Source organism: Lissotriton helveticus, chromosome 5_1, assembly GCF_964261635.1.
Source record: "Lissotriton helveticus chromosome 5_1, aLisHel1.1, whole genome shotgun sequence".
Lineage (NCBI taxonomy): Eukaryota > Metazoa > Chordata > Amphibia > Caudata > Salamandridae > Lissotriton > Lissotriton helveticus.
The window spans coordinates 1,749,849,552-1,749,871,816 of NC_136065.1; the positions used below are offsets into that span (position 1 = coordinate 1,749,849,552).

At 44.4% G+C, this 22,265-nt stretch overlaps 1 protein-coding gene across 1 annotated transcript in view; it reads right to left on the reverse strand.

Moving 5' to 3' along the window:
- The window catches only part of ASIC2 (acid sensing ion channel subunit 2), a 1,943,108-nt gene that overhangs the window by 824,249 nt on the left and 1,096,594 nt on the right, over positions 1–22,265 (reverse strand). The window contains exon 3 of the mRNA XM_078645029.1: positions 19,581–19,708. Coding sequence (XP_078501155.1) covers positions 19,581–19,708 — 128 coding nt within the window. The remainder of the gene's footprint in view (positions 1–19,580; positions 19,709–22,265) is intronic.

Sequence of the window (22,265 nt, forward strand, 5' to 3'; positions counted from 1 at the left end):
AGAATTTTATGAGTGAAATATCAAAACTCTTATAAACCCAAAATGCTTTCTGTGTATTATTTGTTCTAACTTGCTTAAGTAAATCACTGACAGAACAGAAAAGATGTTGTATGCATACATACCCCCTTCAGAATTAACTGATTTACCAAACAGTGAAGGAGGAATTCCCATAATTTGTTGGCATTCAGCCGTGGCCGGAGAAACTTAGGTTGTAAGCCACTGTACTATGTAACATCCTCAACTGGTTTTACCTATACACTGTGGCATCTTAATTCGTTTGCTACAATTCAAACTTCGAGTGACAGAGCTTACCATGTTCAACAAACTTTAGAGATCTTGAAATGTTTTTAACACATCCACACAATGGTCCTCTCCATGGTCTACTGTTTAATGAAGTGATGTGAAGTGGGAAGTCCCCTTCAAATCGGAAGAGTGAGCTGCAGAAGATATAGGGTAAGTTTTCAATATTCACCATATATTGTTAGCAGTGTCTTGTCAAAAGTGTTTTACTTGTGACCTTGGTTGCCCATAATCCCTCTCAATAGCAGCGAACTGAGAACTAATAGTCTACGTTCAAGTTCTACACTCGCTGAGGTATCTCAGAGCAGTGTGTGAGCGAATCAGTCGAATCAGTCGTTTCTCCACTGACAGCAGTTGTTTGACTTCTGTGTTACGCATCCTGCTCATTTTAGAATGTCCTGCCAGTCCTTAAATTGTCTGTCTTCTATGCGATTTGGCACTTCCTCTCTGCCCTTAAAAAGAGGATAATGGTCATATGTCGATCCAACCGTGCATCCACTCTTCCAATCAATTTCCTTCATTGTTCACGGCCAAAGAATGCTTTGAGATAGGTCATCTCAAGCACTTATCACTGGGTGCACCTACACAGCGAACAGGTTTGTGAATTTAATTGTTGTCTTTCCTTTTCTCTATGTGTAGGTTTACACATTTTAATTTGATAGGTTTGCTAGTTCGTTTTTATCAAATATGTATCTTTCTTCCAATCCTGATTTGGTTCTTGAAGTTATTTAATTTCGCTGAGTGTTCTGCAGTTGTACATTGTGGAACAGCACCCCTCGCTCCTTTCTCTTGACCCTAGTCTTGCTGCTCAAGCCTTGTTCCTAAAGGGGAGCCAATGATATGCTTTCGGAGCCCCCCCTGAGCGTTGAGGGCCCTCCGTGCACCCCCCTCACATCAGTAATGAACCTTCCCTTGCCACAGACCTGCCTCCTACACACCGGCTTTACCAGTTTATCTTTTGATATTTTTGCTGGCTCCCAAATAACAACCCAGCATCACCAGGGAAGGACCGAACTACGGGGAGCTCGTTTAGCTGCAGGGTGCAGCTCTCGCGTTCCACTTAACTGAGGACATTTTAAAACATGTCTAAATATATTCACCATCGCAGCTTGCGGGTGCCCCATGCAGCAGTTTTTAATTAGAATCCTTAAAAAAACACACACAATTACAGCTACAGAAAAATGTAAACCGCTGTTAGTTCTATAATATTCCCATGTTTTGGGATTGAGCTCTTTAAATATATGCAGTAATAAAAAGCCCCTCATCAATAGTTTTGCACTGCAGAAAAACACTTCTGTCGCCATGAAAGCAGCCATTATACGGAATTCGCATAGCAATAAACAGATACTTATTCACAATATATTCATAATGTATTGATGTGATATGCAGATCCGAGTGTATGCATGGGCGGGTTTGCCTGGTTGGGAAACAACATAACGACGATCACTCTGATTACCCTGAATGTTAAAGAAAGTTTCAGAACAGCCTAAACAAACAACTCAATTATCCCCAGCCTTACCAATTTAAATCGTTTTACTATTTTCACACTAAGGGTCTAAGCATTTTTAGATTTTTCATTTGTGCAGAGGCTAGATTCTATTTTCCTCGTTAACAACAACTGAGAGCATTTCAAAGTCGTAGAAATGTGGACTCGCCTTCTGAAATCACCACGCTGTGGTGCGATCATTCATTCTCCGATTCCTAGCTTGTTTGATACTGAAATGTAGCACATAAATTGGACATGTAGCGCCTAGAATCCAGGGCTGGACTGGGAAACCAAAGCATCTCTGGCGGTTTGTCGGAACAGCCCAGGGGTGGCATGGGGGAGCAATTATGAAGCACTGTTGCTTTTGTTACTGGGGGCTGCAAAACCGGCCCCCACCCCGCTCGACCTCGGACCTGGAGAACTGGGTTCGAGTCTCAGTAACGACGCCAAAACCTCTTGTGATTCTGGGCAAATCACTTCATCTCCCCGTGCCTAAAAATGAATGTGTGCCCTCAATCATGTAACGTAACATGTAACGTAACCGGTGCTATGTAAAGCGCTCTGATACCCGATTCGGGTCTAGTTCGCGCTATATAAAACTCTGCCAAAAAAAAATAAACTGTAAGAATCAGATTACAGCCATTAGCGTTAGAGGCTCACATACCATCAGCTAATGACAAAGCTTAGGGTGCTTGGGGGTTTGTTACCATACCGGAACCGGAAGTAGCCGAACTCTGTCAGAGTAAATATAAGTTTGAGAGAGCGCAAACTGACTTAAATGTATGAGTGCACCACACTTACCTGTAGTAAGCACAAATCATGAGGAGAAATGCCATGAGTGCTAATAGTATCTGCAATTATATCCTAAATGTATAGCTAATGTAGAGATTTAAGTAGAAGTGGAACTAATACAGAAATGTGTGACACTATATGATTTTATTAGACGTGATTATTCTTGAATCTATGTCGTGTAGCTGTTAAAATGTAAGATGGTCTGTGGTTAAACGCAGAATGTGGTAGGCCTCAGGGCCAGAGCTGGAGCTAAAAGGGAAGGTGTTTCTTTTCACGACACAGATTGTATTAATGTTTTGGTCATCGCATTAAATGGGCCATGAATTATAAAATGTTTATTGAATAATAGAATAAGAGTATTAACATGCTTTAATTAAATGAAGAAGTTGAATGCTATAATCATAATGAGAAATATTGTAGGCCTGAAATGTTTTAACGTTGATTTACACGTACATGTCTGGGCTGAGAAATGTTGCAAGCCTTTTTAGAAGTCTATGAGAGTTGGGTTCTTGGCGGCAGATATCTGTCTACAACAGGAAAGGGGGGATCCAATTATAAATGAATGAATAGAGGTCTGTTCAGTAGACGGCCCAGACATGGAGGAGGGTTCTGGAATGTTTAAGGGGTATCAGCGGGCCGGAGAAGAGCCTGAGAAGCAAGGTCAACTCTAACGTCTGAGGCCCAATACAAAGCATCATGGAAAAAGCCTGAAGCTACACCACGTGAGAGGCGTTTCGCAAGGGGCGTCTCAAATGTTGTTGACTGTTTTGTATTAGGGACAGCACCCCTGGGTGGAGTTAGAGCAGATACCTGAGGACCCTTTAGAGAGCGGATGGGTAGGCAGAGAGGGGTCATGACTGGAGAACTATAGGTTTTCACCAAGAAACTTAGAGTGGGTGACTTCCCTTGGGGGTCATTCACTGCTGACACCTTTGTTAGGTTGGGATTTGGTTAAGTAGGGATACCATCTAGAACAGGGTAGGGACGCCTAACCTGTGTGTTTTCCTCCAACCTAAATGAAGGAGAGATATGCGTCTATGCTGATAGCTTTATTATTCTTAGAACTTGTGTTAGTGATTTCTGTTGCTCGTCTGAGGGCTTTCCGAGAGCACATGTATGTAATTGGACCTGTGTATCTCGTGAATCTCATTCTGAGATGTCTGTATTTGCAGCTTATCATTTCCTTACAATAAACTTTTGAAAGCTAGAAGTTGTCTGTGGTCTTTGGGAGTAGAGTCCTTTATTGGGTGAACTAACTTGCAGATGGGTGTACTGTTTTCCTCCAAGACAGGCAACAAAGGTTCAGTCGACCAGATCGAGGTTTAGATCAATAGATATAAGGTATCGATCAAAATCTCGCCCTTCCAGTTGGTAGCAGAGGATGGTTGCCTTCTTGAGGACGGTGACCTAGGCCAGGTTAGCTTACCCCAAGGCCCCTAGAAATCGATGATCGGAAGAACAGCCCGCCGAAGAAGATCCAGATGACGTGAGACAGAAAAAGCAGCAGTATCGGTCGAGAGTGAGTATAAAGGGTTATGCGTGTTAGATTGCGGTGTTTTGTATTGTACCTATGTTGTAATGTTTGGCGGAGTTGAATGTCTGTAGAGTGACTGTGGAACAGGTTGTGAGCGCGCGCAACCGGTGGAAATCTTAAGTTCAAGGAGAGCTTAAGTGGTTCGGGTGTATCGGACACCCAGAGTAATTGTCAACTAGTGTGAAGGGGGTCATGAGGTACCATTGATCACCCGAAAGACCGAGATAGGGGGAACGTAAGAGTGAGTGCGTGAGTAACGGACGCTGGTCGGAAGTTACTGTGTGTGTAAGCAACCTATCAGAGGGACGATAGACATCTCGTCAGTTGTGTTGACAATTACAGATAGACTGTGGACGTACAGTCGAGAGAAGTGACCGCTTGGTCGGAAGTAGTCATTTTTCGGTGTATGAATGGGACGCATGCATAACCGGGAGACGAGTTGAGAAAGGAGGGGTGCTGCTGCGAAGCGGAGAAAAGTGACGTCAGGTAGTGTCGCGCAGTGATTGGCCGACCGGAGAAAGACCGCGCTGTGATAGGCCAGCTAGCAAACACGTCAGACAGGGTCGCGACGTGATTGGCTGACCGGAGAAAGACCGCGCTGCGATAGGCCAAGCTAGCAAAGCCGCGACAGGATTGGTGGATTGTCATCAGGAAGTAAACAGAGTAGCGAGGCTGGATTTTGTGCGCATAATTATGAAGTGTTTTAAATGGTTGAAAGCGGTGTTTAAAAAAGAGAAGCGGGGATCGTATGAAGGGGAAGAAGCCCCGCCGGAGGGTACGCCAGCTCGTTACATGGCAGTAAATGTTGGGCTGCATACGATCCTTTGGATATCAGAGTGGAGTAAGATTACTGAAGGAAATGAGGAACTGACGTTCCCGAAGTACGGGACGTTCAGATTAGAGGTGTTACATCGATTGAAATCAGTCATGACCTCAAAGAGACCCTTGCCTAGACCAACCCAGTTTGAAGCTCTTGATGCATGGATTAGGGCAGCGCATGAAAAGAATATGAACAGACGACAAGAAAGGGTGAAACGATCGGTAAGGGCAGTGCAGGATGCCAGGTGGGATGCGGATGCTAAAAGATGGAGAGTGCATAACATGGAAGTAAATAAACTGTACCCAGTGTTAGAGGCGCCAGTAAATAAAAGTCCCCTAGAAGAAGATGATGAGAGCGAAACAGAGGACAGCCTGATAAACAGATTATTGACAGACAGGCCACCCCCGTATAATAGAGCAGGGGGAGAGGTCGAGCATACTGAAGGAGAAAAGGGGGGCAATGCAGGAGAGCATAGACCGCTTCCCAGTTCAGAGTGGGATCCTGAGGCAAAGAAAGAGCTGTCCCAGCCTAGTCAGGTGCAACAGGTAGTCGGGAGGTTTGTGGTACAAAGAGCGCCGGAAACGGAAAGCGCCACATCCTACCCATTACCAGATGCACTACAGGTACCTGTTACCATAGGTCCTATAATATCGATATATGACCAAGAAAGAGCAAGAGGGGAAGAACGGAAACGGAAAGACAGAGAAAGAGCAGAGGAGGCAAGGAGGAACGATACCACTAATTCCCCAAGTCAGATGCCGATACCCAGAGAGTGGAGCACCCCGATGCACACAGCAGGGGACCCAGGAGGAGATCCTGGGGGCCCTAGATGGCCAATGGATCTGAGGGGATCTGGACGAAAATCCTTTCAAGAGCTAAATGAGTACATGAAGCAGTGGGATGAGGCAGTGAAGGCTCAAAAGTGCATCATAGCTGCGGAAGCTGAAAGGGAAAGTCAGGACAGCCGAGCTCGGACTCACTGCGGGGCTGGGGAGAGCAGCCCGGAGTGGGACTGTAGAGAGAGAGAAAGTAGGGGAGTCACCCATTGGGCCCGGAGTGGAGGTAGAACAGACCTGGAAAACGGGGGCCCCGGGAGTGGAGGGGTGGCGCGCCCAATACTCAGTGAAGGGGAGAGGAGAGCGCAAGAGTACAGAAACAGCTTTAAGTGTCCACACTGTGTGCCCGGCACCAGAGAACAGAATGGGAGTTGTGAGAGGTCGCACCATAGTCCCTGTGATGACAGAAATGAGCGCAGCCCAGGGAATATGGGGAACCAGGAAGGATCGTATCGGATACTGAGCGATACGAGGCAAAGGGAGAGTAGCGAGCAGAGGGAAAATAACAGAGAGGTGTGCGGTGAGAGGAGAGAAGAAGAAGAGAGTGGGGGTAACAGGCCCGTGTTCCATCACCTTCCAAGATCGGATGGCCGAGCATGGGACCTGGAGAGATGGGAGCAAGGGAGGGCACCCATTAACTCTCCCGAGCCCAAACGCAGAGCTCGAAGTTGGGATGGTAGGGAGACCAGTGAGCCCCCTTCGAAAGACATATTGCGAGCTGAGATAAAAGCCAAGAGACTTGATGTCTCCAGCTTAAGGTCAGATCTGGATGACATGGTAGATGGTACCCTGCCTTTAGAAAGAATGGAAATGTATGAGCAGGATGAAATACTGTATATGGCAAAGGACATCACTCGAAAGGCGAGAGCAGTCCATGAGAAGTTAGTCGAACTAGCAGGCAAATATATGGTGGACTTGTCAAGAACCAAAGCATTACAGGGTAACCACAGGCTACATTATACAGATCGAGACCTAGATGAGAGGAGAACGATTGGGCTGAAAACACACATAAGGGAACTGATTACTGGAATAAGGACATGGAGGGCACTAGATAAGTGGGAAGAGAGGTGGTCCAAGAAAGGGACCGGCAGGAGAAGCATGATTGGTATGACACCAGGACAGCAGGGAATAGAAGCTTACCCTTTGCGTGAAGTTGCAAATGGGAACTATGTACATGTCCCTTGGAGTAGGGGAGATTTAGCTGCTTTTACCACCTCCTTCCCCAAATTGCGGGAAAACCCTGTGGAGTGGTACAAGCAAGTCGAGAGGTTTGTAAAAATCTCAAAGGTCCTTTGGATAGATCTGAACACGCTGTTTGACATTGTAGTACCAGGAGATCTGTGGACAGCATGCAAGGTTAGCGCTGAGTGGCCCACAACGGAGCCAGAGAGAGATGCCAAGACTAATGGGCCGTCCGAGATTGTGATGGCAAAATTCGAGAGAGTGATGACTTGGCTGAAAGAGAAAGTGCCAATGCAAGACATAGATTGGGTCAGAATAGACCGAACAAGACAGGAACCCAAAGAGACAGTTCATGAATATTACGAGAGATTGCTGAAGGCGTTTAAACAGTATAGCGGCTTGGATGTAATGGATCCAAAAGACATAGGGCAATTTGTGTCCAAGTTCGTCCTGGGACTGAGACCGGATATTAGTTTAATGATTCAGCAACACTCGATTTGTTGGCAAACTAAACCCCTAGATGAAATACTGAGATATGCCAGGTACTGCTGTGATGAGATAGACTCCAAGGCTAAGAAACTAAAAGAAAAGTTGATGGTGGTACAGATGCAGGCAGCAGGAAAGGGGGGACAACCGCAACAGCAGCAAGGGACAGGTACAGGAGGAAAGAAGCAGTACAGTCAGAACAAGGGTAATGAGGAGAGTTCCACCTTTAGACCCAGAATAGACATAGCTACCTTGAAGAAAACGACTAGGTGCCACCAGTGTAACGAGCTGGGGCATTGGAAACGCGAGTGTCCCTACAATGTAGAGATAGGAGAGCAAGAGATAGAGGAGGAAGAGGTTCAGAGCGCACCTGCAAGAGGGGTAACGCCATACCAAGGAAAGGTGCTCAAAGGGGGGGGGGCTCCTCCCCGAGCCCAGTTCCCGCAACCTCCTCGAGTAGGGAGTATGGGTAAGACCTATAGACAAATGCCCCTGTTTGTAGAAGGAGAAGAGTGCTATTATGTGGACCCATTAACCGGACAGAGAGTGGAAAGAGAAGACTGCACCCTCGGGGCAGCCTTGGAGGTGGACCAGAGGGGACCCTATGTTGAAGCAGAAGTAGCAGGGTGCCCTACGACATTTCTGGTGGACACAGGAGCCACTAGATCCACGATCAGATCAGCTGCAGTTCCAGACCTGCCCATGTCTGGAGAGACCATACAAGTGGTAGGGGTCGCAAACAGGAGAATAACCAGCCAATTGACAGAACCGGTACAGGTGAAAATAGGGAAGTACAGCGATGAGCACCAATTTGTGGTTTGCGATTCAAGCCCTGTGTGTCTGCTAGGAAGAGACCTGTTGTGTAAATTGAATTGTACTATATATTGTACACCTCAGGGAGTGGAGGTATTGACCAATGATGATGACGCAGATTTCAAAGTTGCAAACTCCAGAATATGCGTGGAGCTGTACCCTACTTTGACAGTAGATGAGCTCCCCTGGGACTTGAGAGAGACAGTGGCATCAGAAGTATGGGATTTCACTGGGGAAGAGATTGGATTGGTCAAAGGGGTGGACCCAGTGAAAATTGTAGTGAAACCGCATGCTGAGTTACCAAGAACCCCCCAATATAAATTGACTCCAGAAACGATTGCAGGCATAAAACCCGTGATCGAGTCCATGATGAAACAGGGAATACTGAAAGAAATCGTGGGTAGTCCATGCAACTCCCCGATTATGGGTCTGCAGAAACCAAATGGGAAATTTCGGATAGTACAGGACCTTCGAAAGATTAATAACATAGTCGTTTCGTGTTGTCCAGTGGTACCGAATCCATCAGTGATACTGTTTCAAATTCCATTCCAAGCTGAGTGGTTCACTGTGATCGATCTTTGTCAGGCTTTCTTTTCGATCCCTCTGGACGAAGAAAGCCATTTTCTTTTCGCATTTAAGCTGGAAAATCGCGTCCTAACATGGTGTCGTATCCCTCAAGGGTATACAGAGAGTCCATCGATCTTTAACCAGCTTTTGAAGAAAAATCTTGAAAGTCTAGTGCTGCCCCAGAAGTCAGTTCTGGTCCAGTACATAGACGACCTCCTTGTGGCGTCAGAAACAGAAGAAGCTTGCAGGGAAGACTCCATTGCTTTGTTAAATCATCTAGCTGCCAATGGGCACAAGGTGTCCCCGGGAAAATTGCAGTACTGCCTGACAGAGGTGCAGTACTTGGGACACAGAATAGAGAAAGGCAAACGAAAAGTGTCACCAGACAGGATAGAGGCGATCATGAAAATGAATGCGCCTAAGACACAGAGAGAGGTCAGGATGTTCCTAGGGATGGTGGGTTATTGCCGACAGTGGATCGTGAACTTTTCACTGAAAGCAAAGCCCTTGCAAAAACTGACGCACAAGGAGGTGAGCGATCCGGTACCATGGGACAAAGACTGTTTGATGGCGTTCCTACAGCTGCGAGAGGACCTGTGTCGTGCTCCGGCATTGGGAATGCCTGATTACAATAAACAATTTTTTCTTTACTGTTGTGAGAGAGAAGGTTGCGCGTTGTCTGTGTTGGTCCAAATCCATGGGAATGCCCGTAGACCAGTTGCTTATTTCTCGGCTACTTTAGACCCAGTAGCCGCAGCGTTGCCCGGATGTCTCAAATCCGTTGCTGCAACGGGTGTCAGCATTGAAAGATGTGAAAATATCGTCATGGGGCACCCGTTAGAGGTGTGCGTGCCCCATTCTGTTGAACTGTTGATGACCAGGACCAAAACACAGCATCTGACCAACAGCAGGCTCACGCGCTATGAGCAAGTTATTCTTGCTGCAGAGAACGTGACCCTCAAGAGATGCTCTGTTTTGAACCCTGCTACCTTGATGCCACTTCCAAATGATATTGATGATGATGATGAATATACAGACCATGACTGCCTTGATGTGACTGAACTATGCACCAAACCCAGACCCGACATCGTAGATGAGCCACTGACTGACCCAGATGAAATTTTCTTTGTCGATGGCTCATGTGTAAGAGACGAAGTTGGGCAGTTGAGAGCAGCTTATGCTGTTTGTACAATTACTGGAGTTGTGGAAGCTGGGTGCCTGGAAGGAGTACACTCCGCTCAGGTAGCCGAGATTATTGCCCTGACACGTGCTTGCTTGGCAAGCAATCAGATTCGAGTCACCATATACACCGACAGCCAATATGGGTATGGGGTAGTTCATGATTACGGGCAGTTATGGTCTCAAAGAGGGTTCATGACCTCTTCAGGCTCTCCCATTCGCAATGGAGAGTTTGTGCGCCTGTTGTTAGAAGCATTGCAATGCCCAGCAGGTATCGCAGTTGTAAAGTGCACCGCACATACCAGAAATGAGGACTTCGTTTCGAAAGGCAATAGATATGCAGATGAAGTTGCGCGGTATTGCGCGGAACAAGGGTACTCTTTCACAGAGGTGGATGTGGGTGGAATAAATGTAAGAACTGAATTAGCCATGATACTGGAAACTGTTGATACTTGGGATGAACTGTCAACCATGCAAGAAAATGCTCTTGATTCTGAAAAAGAAACATGGGAAAAGGCAGGATGTGTAATGGGTGAGACCCATTTTTGGGTCTCAGCAGACGGCAGAGCAGTGTTGCCCAATGAGATGGTGAGTCCAATGGCTAGACTCATACATGGTCCCGTACACTTAGGGAGAGATGCTATGCTGAGAGTGTTTAGACAGACTTGGTACAATCCTAAGTTTAGAATAGCAGCAGAAGCAGTGTGCCAGCGTTGTGTGACCTGCCAGCAGCTGAACGTAGGAAAAAGAACACCAGTTGCATTAAGTCACATAGGAAGGTCTGGAGGTCCATTCAATCGAATGCAGATAGATTTCATTGAAATGCCAAGGTGCAACCGCCTCCGCTATGTCCTGGTGGTTGTTTGTGTGTTCTCCAGATGGGTTGAGGCATACCCTACACGTAGGTGCGACACCCTCACAGTGGCCAAATTACTGCTTAGAGAACTCATTCCTCGCTTCGGGGTGCCGGCCTTTTTGGAATCAGATAGGGGAACACATTTTAACAGCGAGCTTGTGAAGATGATTTGTGTTGCGCTAAATATTGACCAGAAGTTGCATTGCAGTTACCGACCAGAAGCCTCAGGGATTGTGGAGCAGATCAATGGCACGATCAAGAGCAGGATAGCAAAAGTGTGCTCCTCAACGACCCTGAGTTGGCCTGATGCCCTGCCATTGGTTCTCATGAGCCTTCGTAGTACCCCAGACAGAAGAACAGGGTTGTCACCACATGAGGTGCTAATGGGGAGAGCAATGAGGCTGCCATCTATCCCAGCTACTGCACTGTTAAATATCACAGATGATATGATCCTGGACTATTGTAAAGGGCTGTCTGACGCCATGCGTTCTGTGTCCCTTCAGGTGCAGGCTGCCGAGGTTCCAGCGTGCCAGGGCCCGTGCCATGACCTGTACCCTGGGGACTGGGTCCTGGTGAAGAAACATGTGAGAAGAAGCTGCTTGGATATTCGTTGGCGTGGGCCCTTCCAGGTCATCCTGATCACGAACACAGCTGTAAAGGTGGGAGGCCTGCCCAATTGGATCCACGCGTCACATACGCGAAGGGTTCCAGCACCTCTGGAAACAGCTCCTCTCTCGGATAGACGTCCAGCTGAGGACCGAGAAGCCATAGAGGGGGCTAGCCAAGCTGTAGAGGTGCCAGCGGAAGCAGGGGACGAGTCTGACCAAGCTGAGGACGGTCAGTACAACAGTGAAACGGAAGACGCTACAGAAGGAGAAAGTAGCTGGGAGTACGACTCAGACCCTGACAGGTCTGAGAGAGAGCGAGAACAGACAAGAAGAAGAAGGAGTAGAAGGGCACGTGGAGAAGCAAATTGGCCGCAAAGAAGGAGCTCTAGCCTGAGGTCAACTCCAGAAGCAACCCTTCCTCCGATATCAGAAGACTCAGACCCCGAAGAAGGTGCTCAGGGCGCTGAAGCACCCGACCGAAGAAGGTCAAGAAGAGTGCGTGTGCCTAACAGAAGATACTCCACACCTGAGTGGACATATCTGGCGACAAATGTCTGTGAAACCGGAGACAGGGAGGATCCGAGCGGTGGTGGTGTCCAGTTCTGAGCCCATTATCACCGTGGAAATACGACTGTTGGTACCCGGTGTCGAACAAGAAGGGTCACTAACATTCATGCTCCCCAGACCTCCCCGCCTCAGCAAGTTAAAACACATGTTTCTTACAGAATTGCAATTCCCCGACTTTGGTACAACGATAACAGCACATGAAGAGCACAATCTTCGTTTGGAAATACTGAACTATGCTATTGAAGCTGCAACCACAAATCTGATAGTAGACTGTTAAAGGACTTTGTAAATAAAGCAAGCAGAAAAAAGAAGATTACCTAGCGCCCAGGAAGCAGAGAATTTTAGGGAACTTCCCTTGAGTTGATGGAGAAGGGCTAGGGTTGTCTTTTTGAACTGTTAAAGGACTTTTGCGAAGAAGGCTGTCAGCCTCCAGCTGTGTGGATTCTAAAGACGAAAGGATTGAAAAGAGACTGTAAAGGAACGAGAGGAAAAGAACTTTTTGCTAAAGATAAGAGAGAGCCATATAGTCTGACGAAATGGAGGCCGGCACCCCGAACCGCAGAGCTAAATGTATAATAGGTACACTAATAGTAGGAGTAATAATATTAATAGCTTTAGTGGTAACAATTTCTTATGTAAAGGGACATGAGGAAGAGGCAAAGGTAACTGATGTGAAATCTGTAGAAACGCTTACACCTACTGTTGCTGGTGAGAAAAGGGAAAACACTCAAGAGAAAGCGTTATTGGCTGCAGAAGCCCGCAGGTTACACGTAGACGAGTCCCAAGGAGACTTTAGGTCAAATGCTTATGCTAAACTCTTATATGAATACGTGGATGCCATGGAGGTTAAGGATTGTTATGTCTGCATGCAGTTGCCGGCATCTGTAGATGAAGGAATTCGATATCATCACCTCCCGCTGACATATGGCATTACATGTAGCTTATTGCTTAGTATATTTTATGAGAGAGATAGTTTTGAATACTATTTCTCCAATTATGATTCAGTGTTGCCAGAAGTCCCAAATTATAAGCAGATGAACAAATGGGATTACTGGAAGAGTGAAGACAGATTGGCCAAGTTCTTCATTCCTTGGATTACCTTAGATACTTCACATGCCCGTAGAAATAATCTGACATGCAAGGTGTCAGAAGTCGAGAAGAAGTTCATAGGGCAGGTGGATGATCGTTACAGGAGACAAAAGATTTTGAAAAAATCAGGACAAGGGAAAACAGATTGGACCGAGGAAGAGAAGTCACACCAGAGAAAGGGTAGTAGTGGTCCAATAGCTTTAGATAAAGCGCAGAGAGGAAAGCTATGTCTTCACAGAGCCAAAACGTATTATGAAAATGTATACGTTGGAGAAGTGGACTGTGAACATGCTTTTAATTTAGAGTACTACACTAAGGATTTCCTGAAGGGAATGCAAGTGATTCCAAATGTGTATTTTGTATGTGGAAGAAATGCTTACGTGAGACTACCTGACAACTGGTATGGATCATGTTATTTGGCAATTGTCTTCCCCAAAATATATCATGCACAAGACTTAGTGATCATTGAGGGCAAGACATCTTCGAGGGGAAGGAGAGATGTAGGCGATGCAGAAATGGTTGGAGATGTCTTTGGAGCTATGTTCCCTCTTTTGGGAATAATCCTTAATGATGTTAAAATTAGACGACTGGCAACAGTTGTCGACAGGTTGTCTGCCAGCACTGCTCAGTCCTTAATGCTGGTAGAAGGAGAGATGCAATCGATAAGGGCTATGGTTCTTCAGAACCGTCTTGCATTAGATGTCCTATTAGCAAAAGAGGGCGGAGTCTGTAAGGCTTTGAAGGTCCAGGAATGTTGCACTTACATTCCAGACAATTCGAAGCCCCTTGAGAAGGTTATTAGGAACATAACTAATATTCACAAGGAGATCGAAGACTTGAGTAGAGAAAATGTCTGGGAAAAGGTGGGCCACGGAATGAGTACAGTTGGAGGGTGGTTTTCCACCTTAGGCAAAAGCTTTGTTTGGTATATTCTAAAGCCTATCATCATAATATTGATCTGTGGGATTATATTGTGGGGATTGGTGAGGGTATTCAAATGGTACAGAGCAAGAAGGTCAGAAAGGGCCCAAAGAGAACAGCTGCAGAGATTGGCTGCCATACAAGATAATCAGTACAGGAGTCTGAGGGCTCTGGAAGCGCAGAGAATGCCAGCAATAACTTCAGTTTAAATGTTAGTGATGACCCCGAGAGGTCATCAAAGGGGGGAACTGAGAGAGCGCAAACTGACTTAAATGTATGAGTGCACCACACTTACCTGTAGTAAGCACAAATCATGAGGAGAAATGCCATGAGTGCTAATAGTATCTGCAATTATATCCTAAATGTATAGCTAATGTAGAGATTTAAGTAGAAGTGGAACTAATACAGAAATGTGTGACACTATATGATTTTATTAGACGTGATTATTCTTGAATCTATGTCGTGTAGCTGTTAAAATGTAAGATGGTCTGTGGTTAAACGCAGAATGTGGTAGGCCTCAGGGCCAGAGCTGGAGCTAAAAGGGAAGGTGTTTCTTTTCACGACACAGATTGTATTAATGTTTTGGTCATCGCATTAAATGGGCCATGAATTATAAAATGTTTATTGAATAATAGAATAAGAGTATTAACATGCTTTAATTAAATGAAGAAGTTGAATGCTATAATCATAATGAGAAATATTGTAGGCCTGAAATGTTTTAACGTTGATTTACACGTACATGTCTGGGCTGAGAAATGTTGCAAGCCTTTTTAGAAGTCTATGAGAGTTGGGTTCTTGGCGGCAGATATCTGTCTACAACAGGAAAGGGGGGATCCAATTATAAATGAATGAATAGAGGTCTGTTCAGTAGACGGCCCAGACATGGAGGAGGGTTCTGGAATGTTTAAGGGGTATCAGCGGGCCGGAGAAGAGCCTGAGAAGCAAGGTCAACTCTAACGTCTGAGGCCCAATACAAAGCATCATGGAAAAAGCCTGAAGCTACACCACGTGAGAGGCGTTTCGCAAGGGGCGTCTCAAATGTTGTTGACTGTTTTGTATTAGGGACAGCACCCCTGGGTGGAGTTAGAGCAGATACCTGAGGACCCTTTAGAGAGCGGATGGGTAGGCAGAGAGGGGTCATGACTGGAGAACTATAGGTTTTCACCAAGAAACTTAGAGTGGGTGACTTCCCTTGGGGGTCATTCACTGCTGACACCTTTGTTAGGTTGGGATTTGGTTAAGTAGGGATACCATCTAGAACAGGGTAGGGACGCCTAACCTGTGTGTTTTCCTCCAACCTAAATGAAGGAGAGATATGCGTCTATGCTGATAGCTTTATTATTCTTAGAACTTGTGTTAGTGATTTCTGTTGCTCGTCTGAGGGCTTTCCGAGAGCACATGTATGTAATTGGACCTGTGTATCTCGTGAATCTCATTCTGAGATGTCTGTATTTGCAGCTTATCATTTCCTTACAATAAACTTTTGAAAGCTAGAAGTTGTCTGTGGTCTTTGGGAGTAGAGTCCTTTATTGGGTGAACTAACTTGCAGATGGGTGTACTGTTTTCCTCCAAGACAGGCAACAAAGGTTCAGTCGACCAGATCGAGGTTTAGATCAATAGATATAAGGTATCGATCAAAATCTCGCCCTTCCAAGTTCTAGTCAGAAATATTTGAGAGAGAGGGAGGGTGGTGGAAGAGACATCAGTAATGCTTGGCATATGCCATCCCAAATCAATCAATGTCACCAGCTAAGACAAATCTATAAACACAAGAAGCGAATGCACGGCGTCCATGGAGCACAGCTTACAAATATATGGCTACACATGATTTTCTGTCTCCGAGAATCAACTGAAAATATGCCTACCTGTCACTGGTTGTTCAATGGAAATATTATGGTTTTCAAATCGGAGGCAATAATTGGGCTAAATTGTTTTTGTTTGAAAATGAATTTCCCTTGGGCTTTCTCCATACATTTAGATTTATAATGTGTTACCATTTCTGCAACATTAAGAGTACTAAGAGATGACTATGTCTAAACATTATGACAATAAGCAACCAAGGAGAGCCTTAGTGAGAAATGTTGCATACTCAAAAGACGAGGACAAATGTTGGATGCAAAACGTTTCCTGGTTACCTGGAGAGAGATTTCTATGTTCCATGTTTCTGTTTTATACATTTTTTACTGAAATTGAATTTTACAAAGTTGTATGCATTCTCACACTTGTGAGAAAACCAGGACTTTTCAAACAATTTATGTTGCAAATGATAAACACGGCGAGAAGAATTTTGCACACGTACCCTGTTGTGTCCAGAAAAAGTTGAATTTAGACAGAAACTGATGGCAAATATTTTCCATCCTGTATCTGTTAAAAAAAATTATCTAACAGGGCAATCAGAATGATCTGGCAATGTGCGGAAAAACAATAGAAGACCAGAGGAAAATGTAAACCATGAATCTTTGCAAACTTAGCAAATTGAAAAAAAAGGGGAAACTTTACTATCATACTAAAAACGTCGCACAACTATTTTCTTATTTAAAAAATCAGTGACCTATAAAAACATAGAGCCTCATTTGGAAACTGCACAAATCTTCGTTTTCTTTCCTCGTGGTGGGGTGAGAAGCTTTTGTGTTTTTAACAGCGGAGTCTCCCCAGGCTCCACCATCAGGTACAATGCAAGGTTGAGCTACCTACTTACATTGGAGGTCTGCCCTACTTAGTAGTCAAAACAGTAAATGTCCCGGCTTGTTCCTAGAAAACTCCCAGCACATCAGGACATCAAAATCTTTTATTTTTCTGAACCAAATTCAGTTTTGAGAGTTTGCCATTCAAAAATAAAACAAATGCTCATAAACCCATCATGGCATGGCGTAATAACTGGTGCAGTATTTTTTAACTGAAAGCGCTCTATCCCTTTGGGCAGAAGCACTCTCAGCAAAACACCCAGACATATAAGTTGGTATTTCTTAATATGACAAGCTATCGGCACCTTGGACAGCAGGAGGCAGATCACCAGCTGACTAAACCATTTGGCCTGCCTTTAGCGGCCCATATGTTCTCTATAGGTATCCTCATGTATATCAACAGTTAAAATTGCATTGAGAAACTTGAACCCAAAAGCAAGAACAGAGTTTTGACCATTCATAAATTTACTAGAACAAAAATTGGCAACATCCTCCCGAAACACAAATAATTGATGACAAGTGAATACATTAATCTTTCACACAGGTTCAATTAGGATAAGAAATATTGTGAGCTAACAAACAATGTCCCTATAAACATGAGCATTTAAGGCCAGAGCTATCTTAACAATTTGGTATAAAGAATAAAAGGTGGTCTTCAAATTCTTTATCTCACCACTTGACTTGACTCGTCCGTAGATTCGTACAAGGCCCTGAACAGCAATCTTGGATTTTGTCATTTTAATATATATGACTATAAGCAACAAAAGACAGATCTTACTATATCTCTTAATGTCGACAGATACAATAACGTAGACACTCTTGAGTGAGAATTGTGTGTATGCCTCAAATCACAGAATTGGATCCCGGGTAGACCACCCCAATCTATTCTGTTCCAGATGTATAGAATGACAACCAATACTCATTGGACCAAAATATCATTCATAAAAATACCCTCTTGGTTGTTTATAACATACAACAATGACATCTGAGTGCATTATTACGTTCTTCTTCACAACTATTAAAAGATGGAATTGGTAATGGGCTAAATATCATGGCAACAGCTTTCTAACCCTACCGTCAGCTAGATCAATGAAAATGGATGCCCACCCACATCCATGAATGGTACTCCCACTTCACTAGGAGATGAATTCTGGCTACAAGTAAGGTAATACTGTTGTTTTTACCCATACCTCCAGAAGAGAGGTCTGGGATCATGGGCTACTGACCTACTTGGAACAAACTGCCCTGTTCCAATGAACACATTCTCTTGGTTAGGTGACTCTATACAGGAGTTGTGTATTACATGTTTAGTCTGTATGTGTGTTGTAACTTTGATGCCCTTTAAGAGCACGTTAGGAGGACGGCACGTAATGGTGACTCCATATTTTCATTGCTAGGCACCTTGGACATACATTTGTATTGTTTGTGCAGCGGGGATTGAACTGGACTCTTTGCCAAACAATTTGTCCTGCGTGAGTCAGTAGGAAGCACCCTTAGCACGTGCGTGAGGCAGTGTAAGTGAGTCACGATATAGGCAATATTCTGGAAGCTGCATAGCCGGAGAATTGAACTGATTCCAATAAGCGTCACTGAGCTCAAATCTGATTAAACAGTTGAAAAATAAGTACCATAGATTTCCTCTCAAGTTTGGAGCATATTTCTGCAACAGTATGCAGAATTACACCTGAAAAACTGCATTTGACGCAGTTTACCAGGAATAGTCCTGGAATTATATTGTGAATTGTGTTTTCTCATGATCAACGATGCATGTGGATACTTTAGACAATGTTTAATGCTTTTTTACTGCATAGGGAAAGGACTTTCTTCCAATGGTGACATTTCTTCCCTTACACACAATCCCATATTTAGCGAGTTTCCTGCTTATCCCTACCTCAGAAAATGATTTTCTCCTACCTATATCAGATAAATCGCCAATCATTTCAAGGGTTTGGAGTTTCCTGAGAATAAGTTTGCGTACATCTGCAAACTATCAAAGCTGTGGGAGGGCAAAACCCTCTGAGCGAATCCCCACGTGGAATGCCAATTCCCTATGGAAGCCGAATTTAATACATGTAATACATTTGCTGGTATAAGCAGCACTTTCATGTGGGAATGGCTTTCTGACTTGGTACCTGGAAATTACTAATGTGTTCATGTTGAAAACTTAAAAGTTGGAGTCTACTGACAATTGGTTCAAGGGCGTAACTTACAATGTTGCGGCGTGTGTAGTTGCATGGGGGCCCGGAGGAGCCTTCTGAATCCTGATTATTATAATATTTTCATACCCAAGAGCAGTCAGCGGGTCCACTTTACTCGCTTGCACTAAGCCTCATGACACTACTGCTATGCTATTGCTTTGGTCAGGCCTCAAGTAAGGCATAGGTCCATTCTCTAACTACAAGCCCATCCTATTAAAGGAATGGCAGGAACATAAGTATCTTCTTCGCGATGGTTGAAAGCTTCTGAGTACGAGAGAAATATACTTCAACAGCTGCTAATCTGAGCTAACGTCATAAACACTTTTGGGCATGAAACCAATCGACTAACAAATGCATAAAGTAATGTCAGCAGTGTTCAAAAACATGATCCGTGGGTTTGACCTTCCTCTCTATTATTAGGCTGCAATTTCCACACATTTGCAAGATCAATTAAATAGTGTACCACCATGTGTGAACAGTATCAAGAACTGCACACCAAACTTATTTTACACGTGGGAAACCCTATTATAGCTGAATATCCCGTGTTTACCTTTATTGTATACCTATTTACACACAACCACCCCATCTACAGATCACTATCGCTACTAGATGAAACTTTTTTCAAGGCATAATGTTTGATGAACACTTTAATGTCGACTTACTCTTTGCTCCTGTGTGGCCACGAACGTCTGAAATCCTGGGGCAACTCCAAAGCCAAGTTCCTGGACAAAAGGAGGTTCAGACTGACTGTGTATCTGAACTTTGATTCCAGCTTCAAATGTAGTTTCCTCTGCAAAAGTAAAATCACAATGATCAGACCATAAAGTCCTATTTAACTATCATGGATTGTTGACTTAACTGAACAAGATGGTTATTTTTATTTCATGATATGACATATTTGGAATAAAGCTAACATAGTGAGGGGTATCCACATTTAAAACATGCAGGATTGGTCACCAAGCAAGCACTGGCACTTATTCTTTTACACAAACAAGCAATCTTGCAAAATCAAAATCAGCCCATTACAAATGTGACAAATCAATTAGTTGAGGGGAGTGAGAACTCTTCTCAAATAACAATCACGCTCCTTGTTGGGGTGAAACACAAAAGTAAATAAATAAACCTTTTCTTGACCCTCTGGTAACTTTGCACTAATGATTTAGGCTTAACTTAGAGTCAATGTGTAAAGTATTTCTGCAGTACTCAAAGAGTAATGAAGAGAAAACACAATACAAGAAAATTCCAAACCAATATTAAAAAATTGAGTCAATTCTGTTAAATACAATTAAACTAAAATATCAAATGTCCAATGAGTAGAATTGGAGATATAGGGCCTGATTCACAAAGGGCCTCAACACTTGTGGCTGAGACCCTGCAGTCGTGGGAGAGTCTCCCCACTCGCGCGGAATCTCTGCAATTAGAATTATCATTGTGGAGATTCCACCCCAAGTGTGGAGACTCTCCCACGACTGCGGGACTCCGCCATGAGTACAGAGGCCCCTTGGTGAATCAGGCTCTTGTTTAAATTAAAAATAGAGACAAAAAGCAGAAAGGTCCAACCGCCATCATCTGGTCGCACTAGACCAGGTCACACTCAAAAGTTAAGGTGAACTACGATAGAGCGCTTGTCGGATGTAAGGACCAGGTTCAGCCCGGCTGAAAGTTTATCTTCGGACTTATAACATTTTTATGGAGGAAGAGTGGTTGTCAATGAGTTGTAGGTGGGGAAGCTGGATCCGAAGTTGAGCTTGATGACAGTGCGTTGCTGGAGCCTGGGGTTCTGGTGTCCATACTGGTACTAATCATGCCACCTGGTCTAGAAGCATCCTGGGGATTTCTTCCTATTAAACCCACCCTTCATCTGCTCGAGATCAGACTGGGATTCCTTCACTTGGAAACTGTTTAGGGGCTTTAGGGAACTCATATTGGTGTTTCCTGTTACCCCCATCCTTCTACTGGTAAGGAACCCTGAACACCTTTCTTGGGGTCGTCCTCCGTTTCTTGTTTGACACTCTGGTACTGGTTCTGCCTCTTTTTAAACTCTTTGGGCACAATGAGCTTTGAATAAAATAATGCCACAGCTCTGCAAAGCAATGACTGAACATGTGCTCTCTTGTGAATAGATTATAGAGTCCATCCTAGTCCCTCTTTTTGATGCTCTTCACCCACCCAGCTAGTAGCTTACTGGAGAAATCAACAAAATCCACCCAGAACTATTTAGACAGTTTCCGAATGCTTCTAAACTTCAAGTGAAAATTCTCTAGGGTTAGATCAAACTTGCAAAGAAGGGCTTTTTTCATGGGGACGTACATCACTCTGCCAGCCTTAGCTAGGACCAGTAGGGTATCCCTTCCAGTGGCTTACATATGCTTCCAGAGACCAGTCCCTCAATCCTCCTCTCGGATAAAGCTACCTCCTAAGTCTCAAATCCCTTGTCAATTTCATCCCTCCAGCACAGAGCTATGCACCAGGTCTTTGGGGATGTGACACTTTCATCTCCTCTGGCACCTCTATGTTTCTACCTCCATCTTCACTGGACTATGGTGCCCTCCTGGCTTCCAGGTCTAGTTCTTGGCTGCATCTGCTACATCTTTCCTGTCTGCCATGGCCTGCTATTTCTCCTCCATGGGAAGAGTGGCCATTTACAGCCTGAGCTTACCTGTCCTCCAACTTTTCAGGGGTCAGGTTGTGGGAGGACACACTACTCCCTGCCCTTGACACAACAAGGGGCCTTGCTTCCTAAGCCCTCATCTCTCCTCTGGAGCAATTACCAGAATATTATCTTCCTCCTCATCTATTCTTTCCTCTTCTTCTACAACATCATCCTCCTTCCCCCTGTGATGGAGACTACAACATGCAAACTTCTTCCAAGACCCTGAGGGCTATCTGGTACTCCTTTTTTCTTGGGGCCTTTTGTTAGCTCCAGCCCTCTTTCATTACACAGCTTGTTTAGCTCTTCCACAGTGAGGCTTTCGCTGTTGCTGGGATTCACCTCCAGTCTTCCAAAAATCAGAAGTGTAAAATAAGCAGATATAAGTATAGTTTTGAAAAAAGAATATTGCCCAATTAAAAATAAAGGCACATTTAAATAATCAAAAATGAATGTCAGCTTTTACGAAGGGATTTTTTAGTTATATACAAATCACTGAGTGGCATTGCACAAACATAAGTACTGAATCACACCGCTGAGCACCAATGTAAGAAACTGGAGTATTAGTTGAGGGGCCGAGGAAAAAAAATATATAAAACATATGGCTGCACAGAGCACTACTGTGTTCTAGCTGACCTGTAGCCTAAAAGCAGTGAGATATGGGAAGAGAAAGTGACTTTATAAAGCAGAAAACATT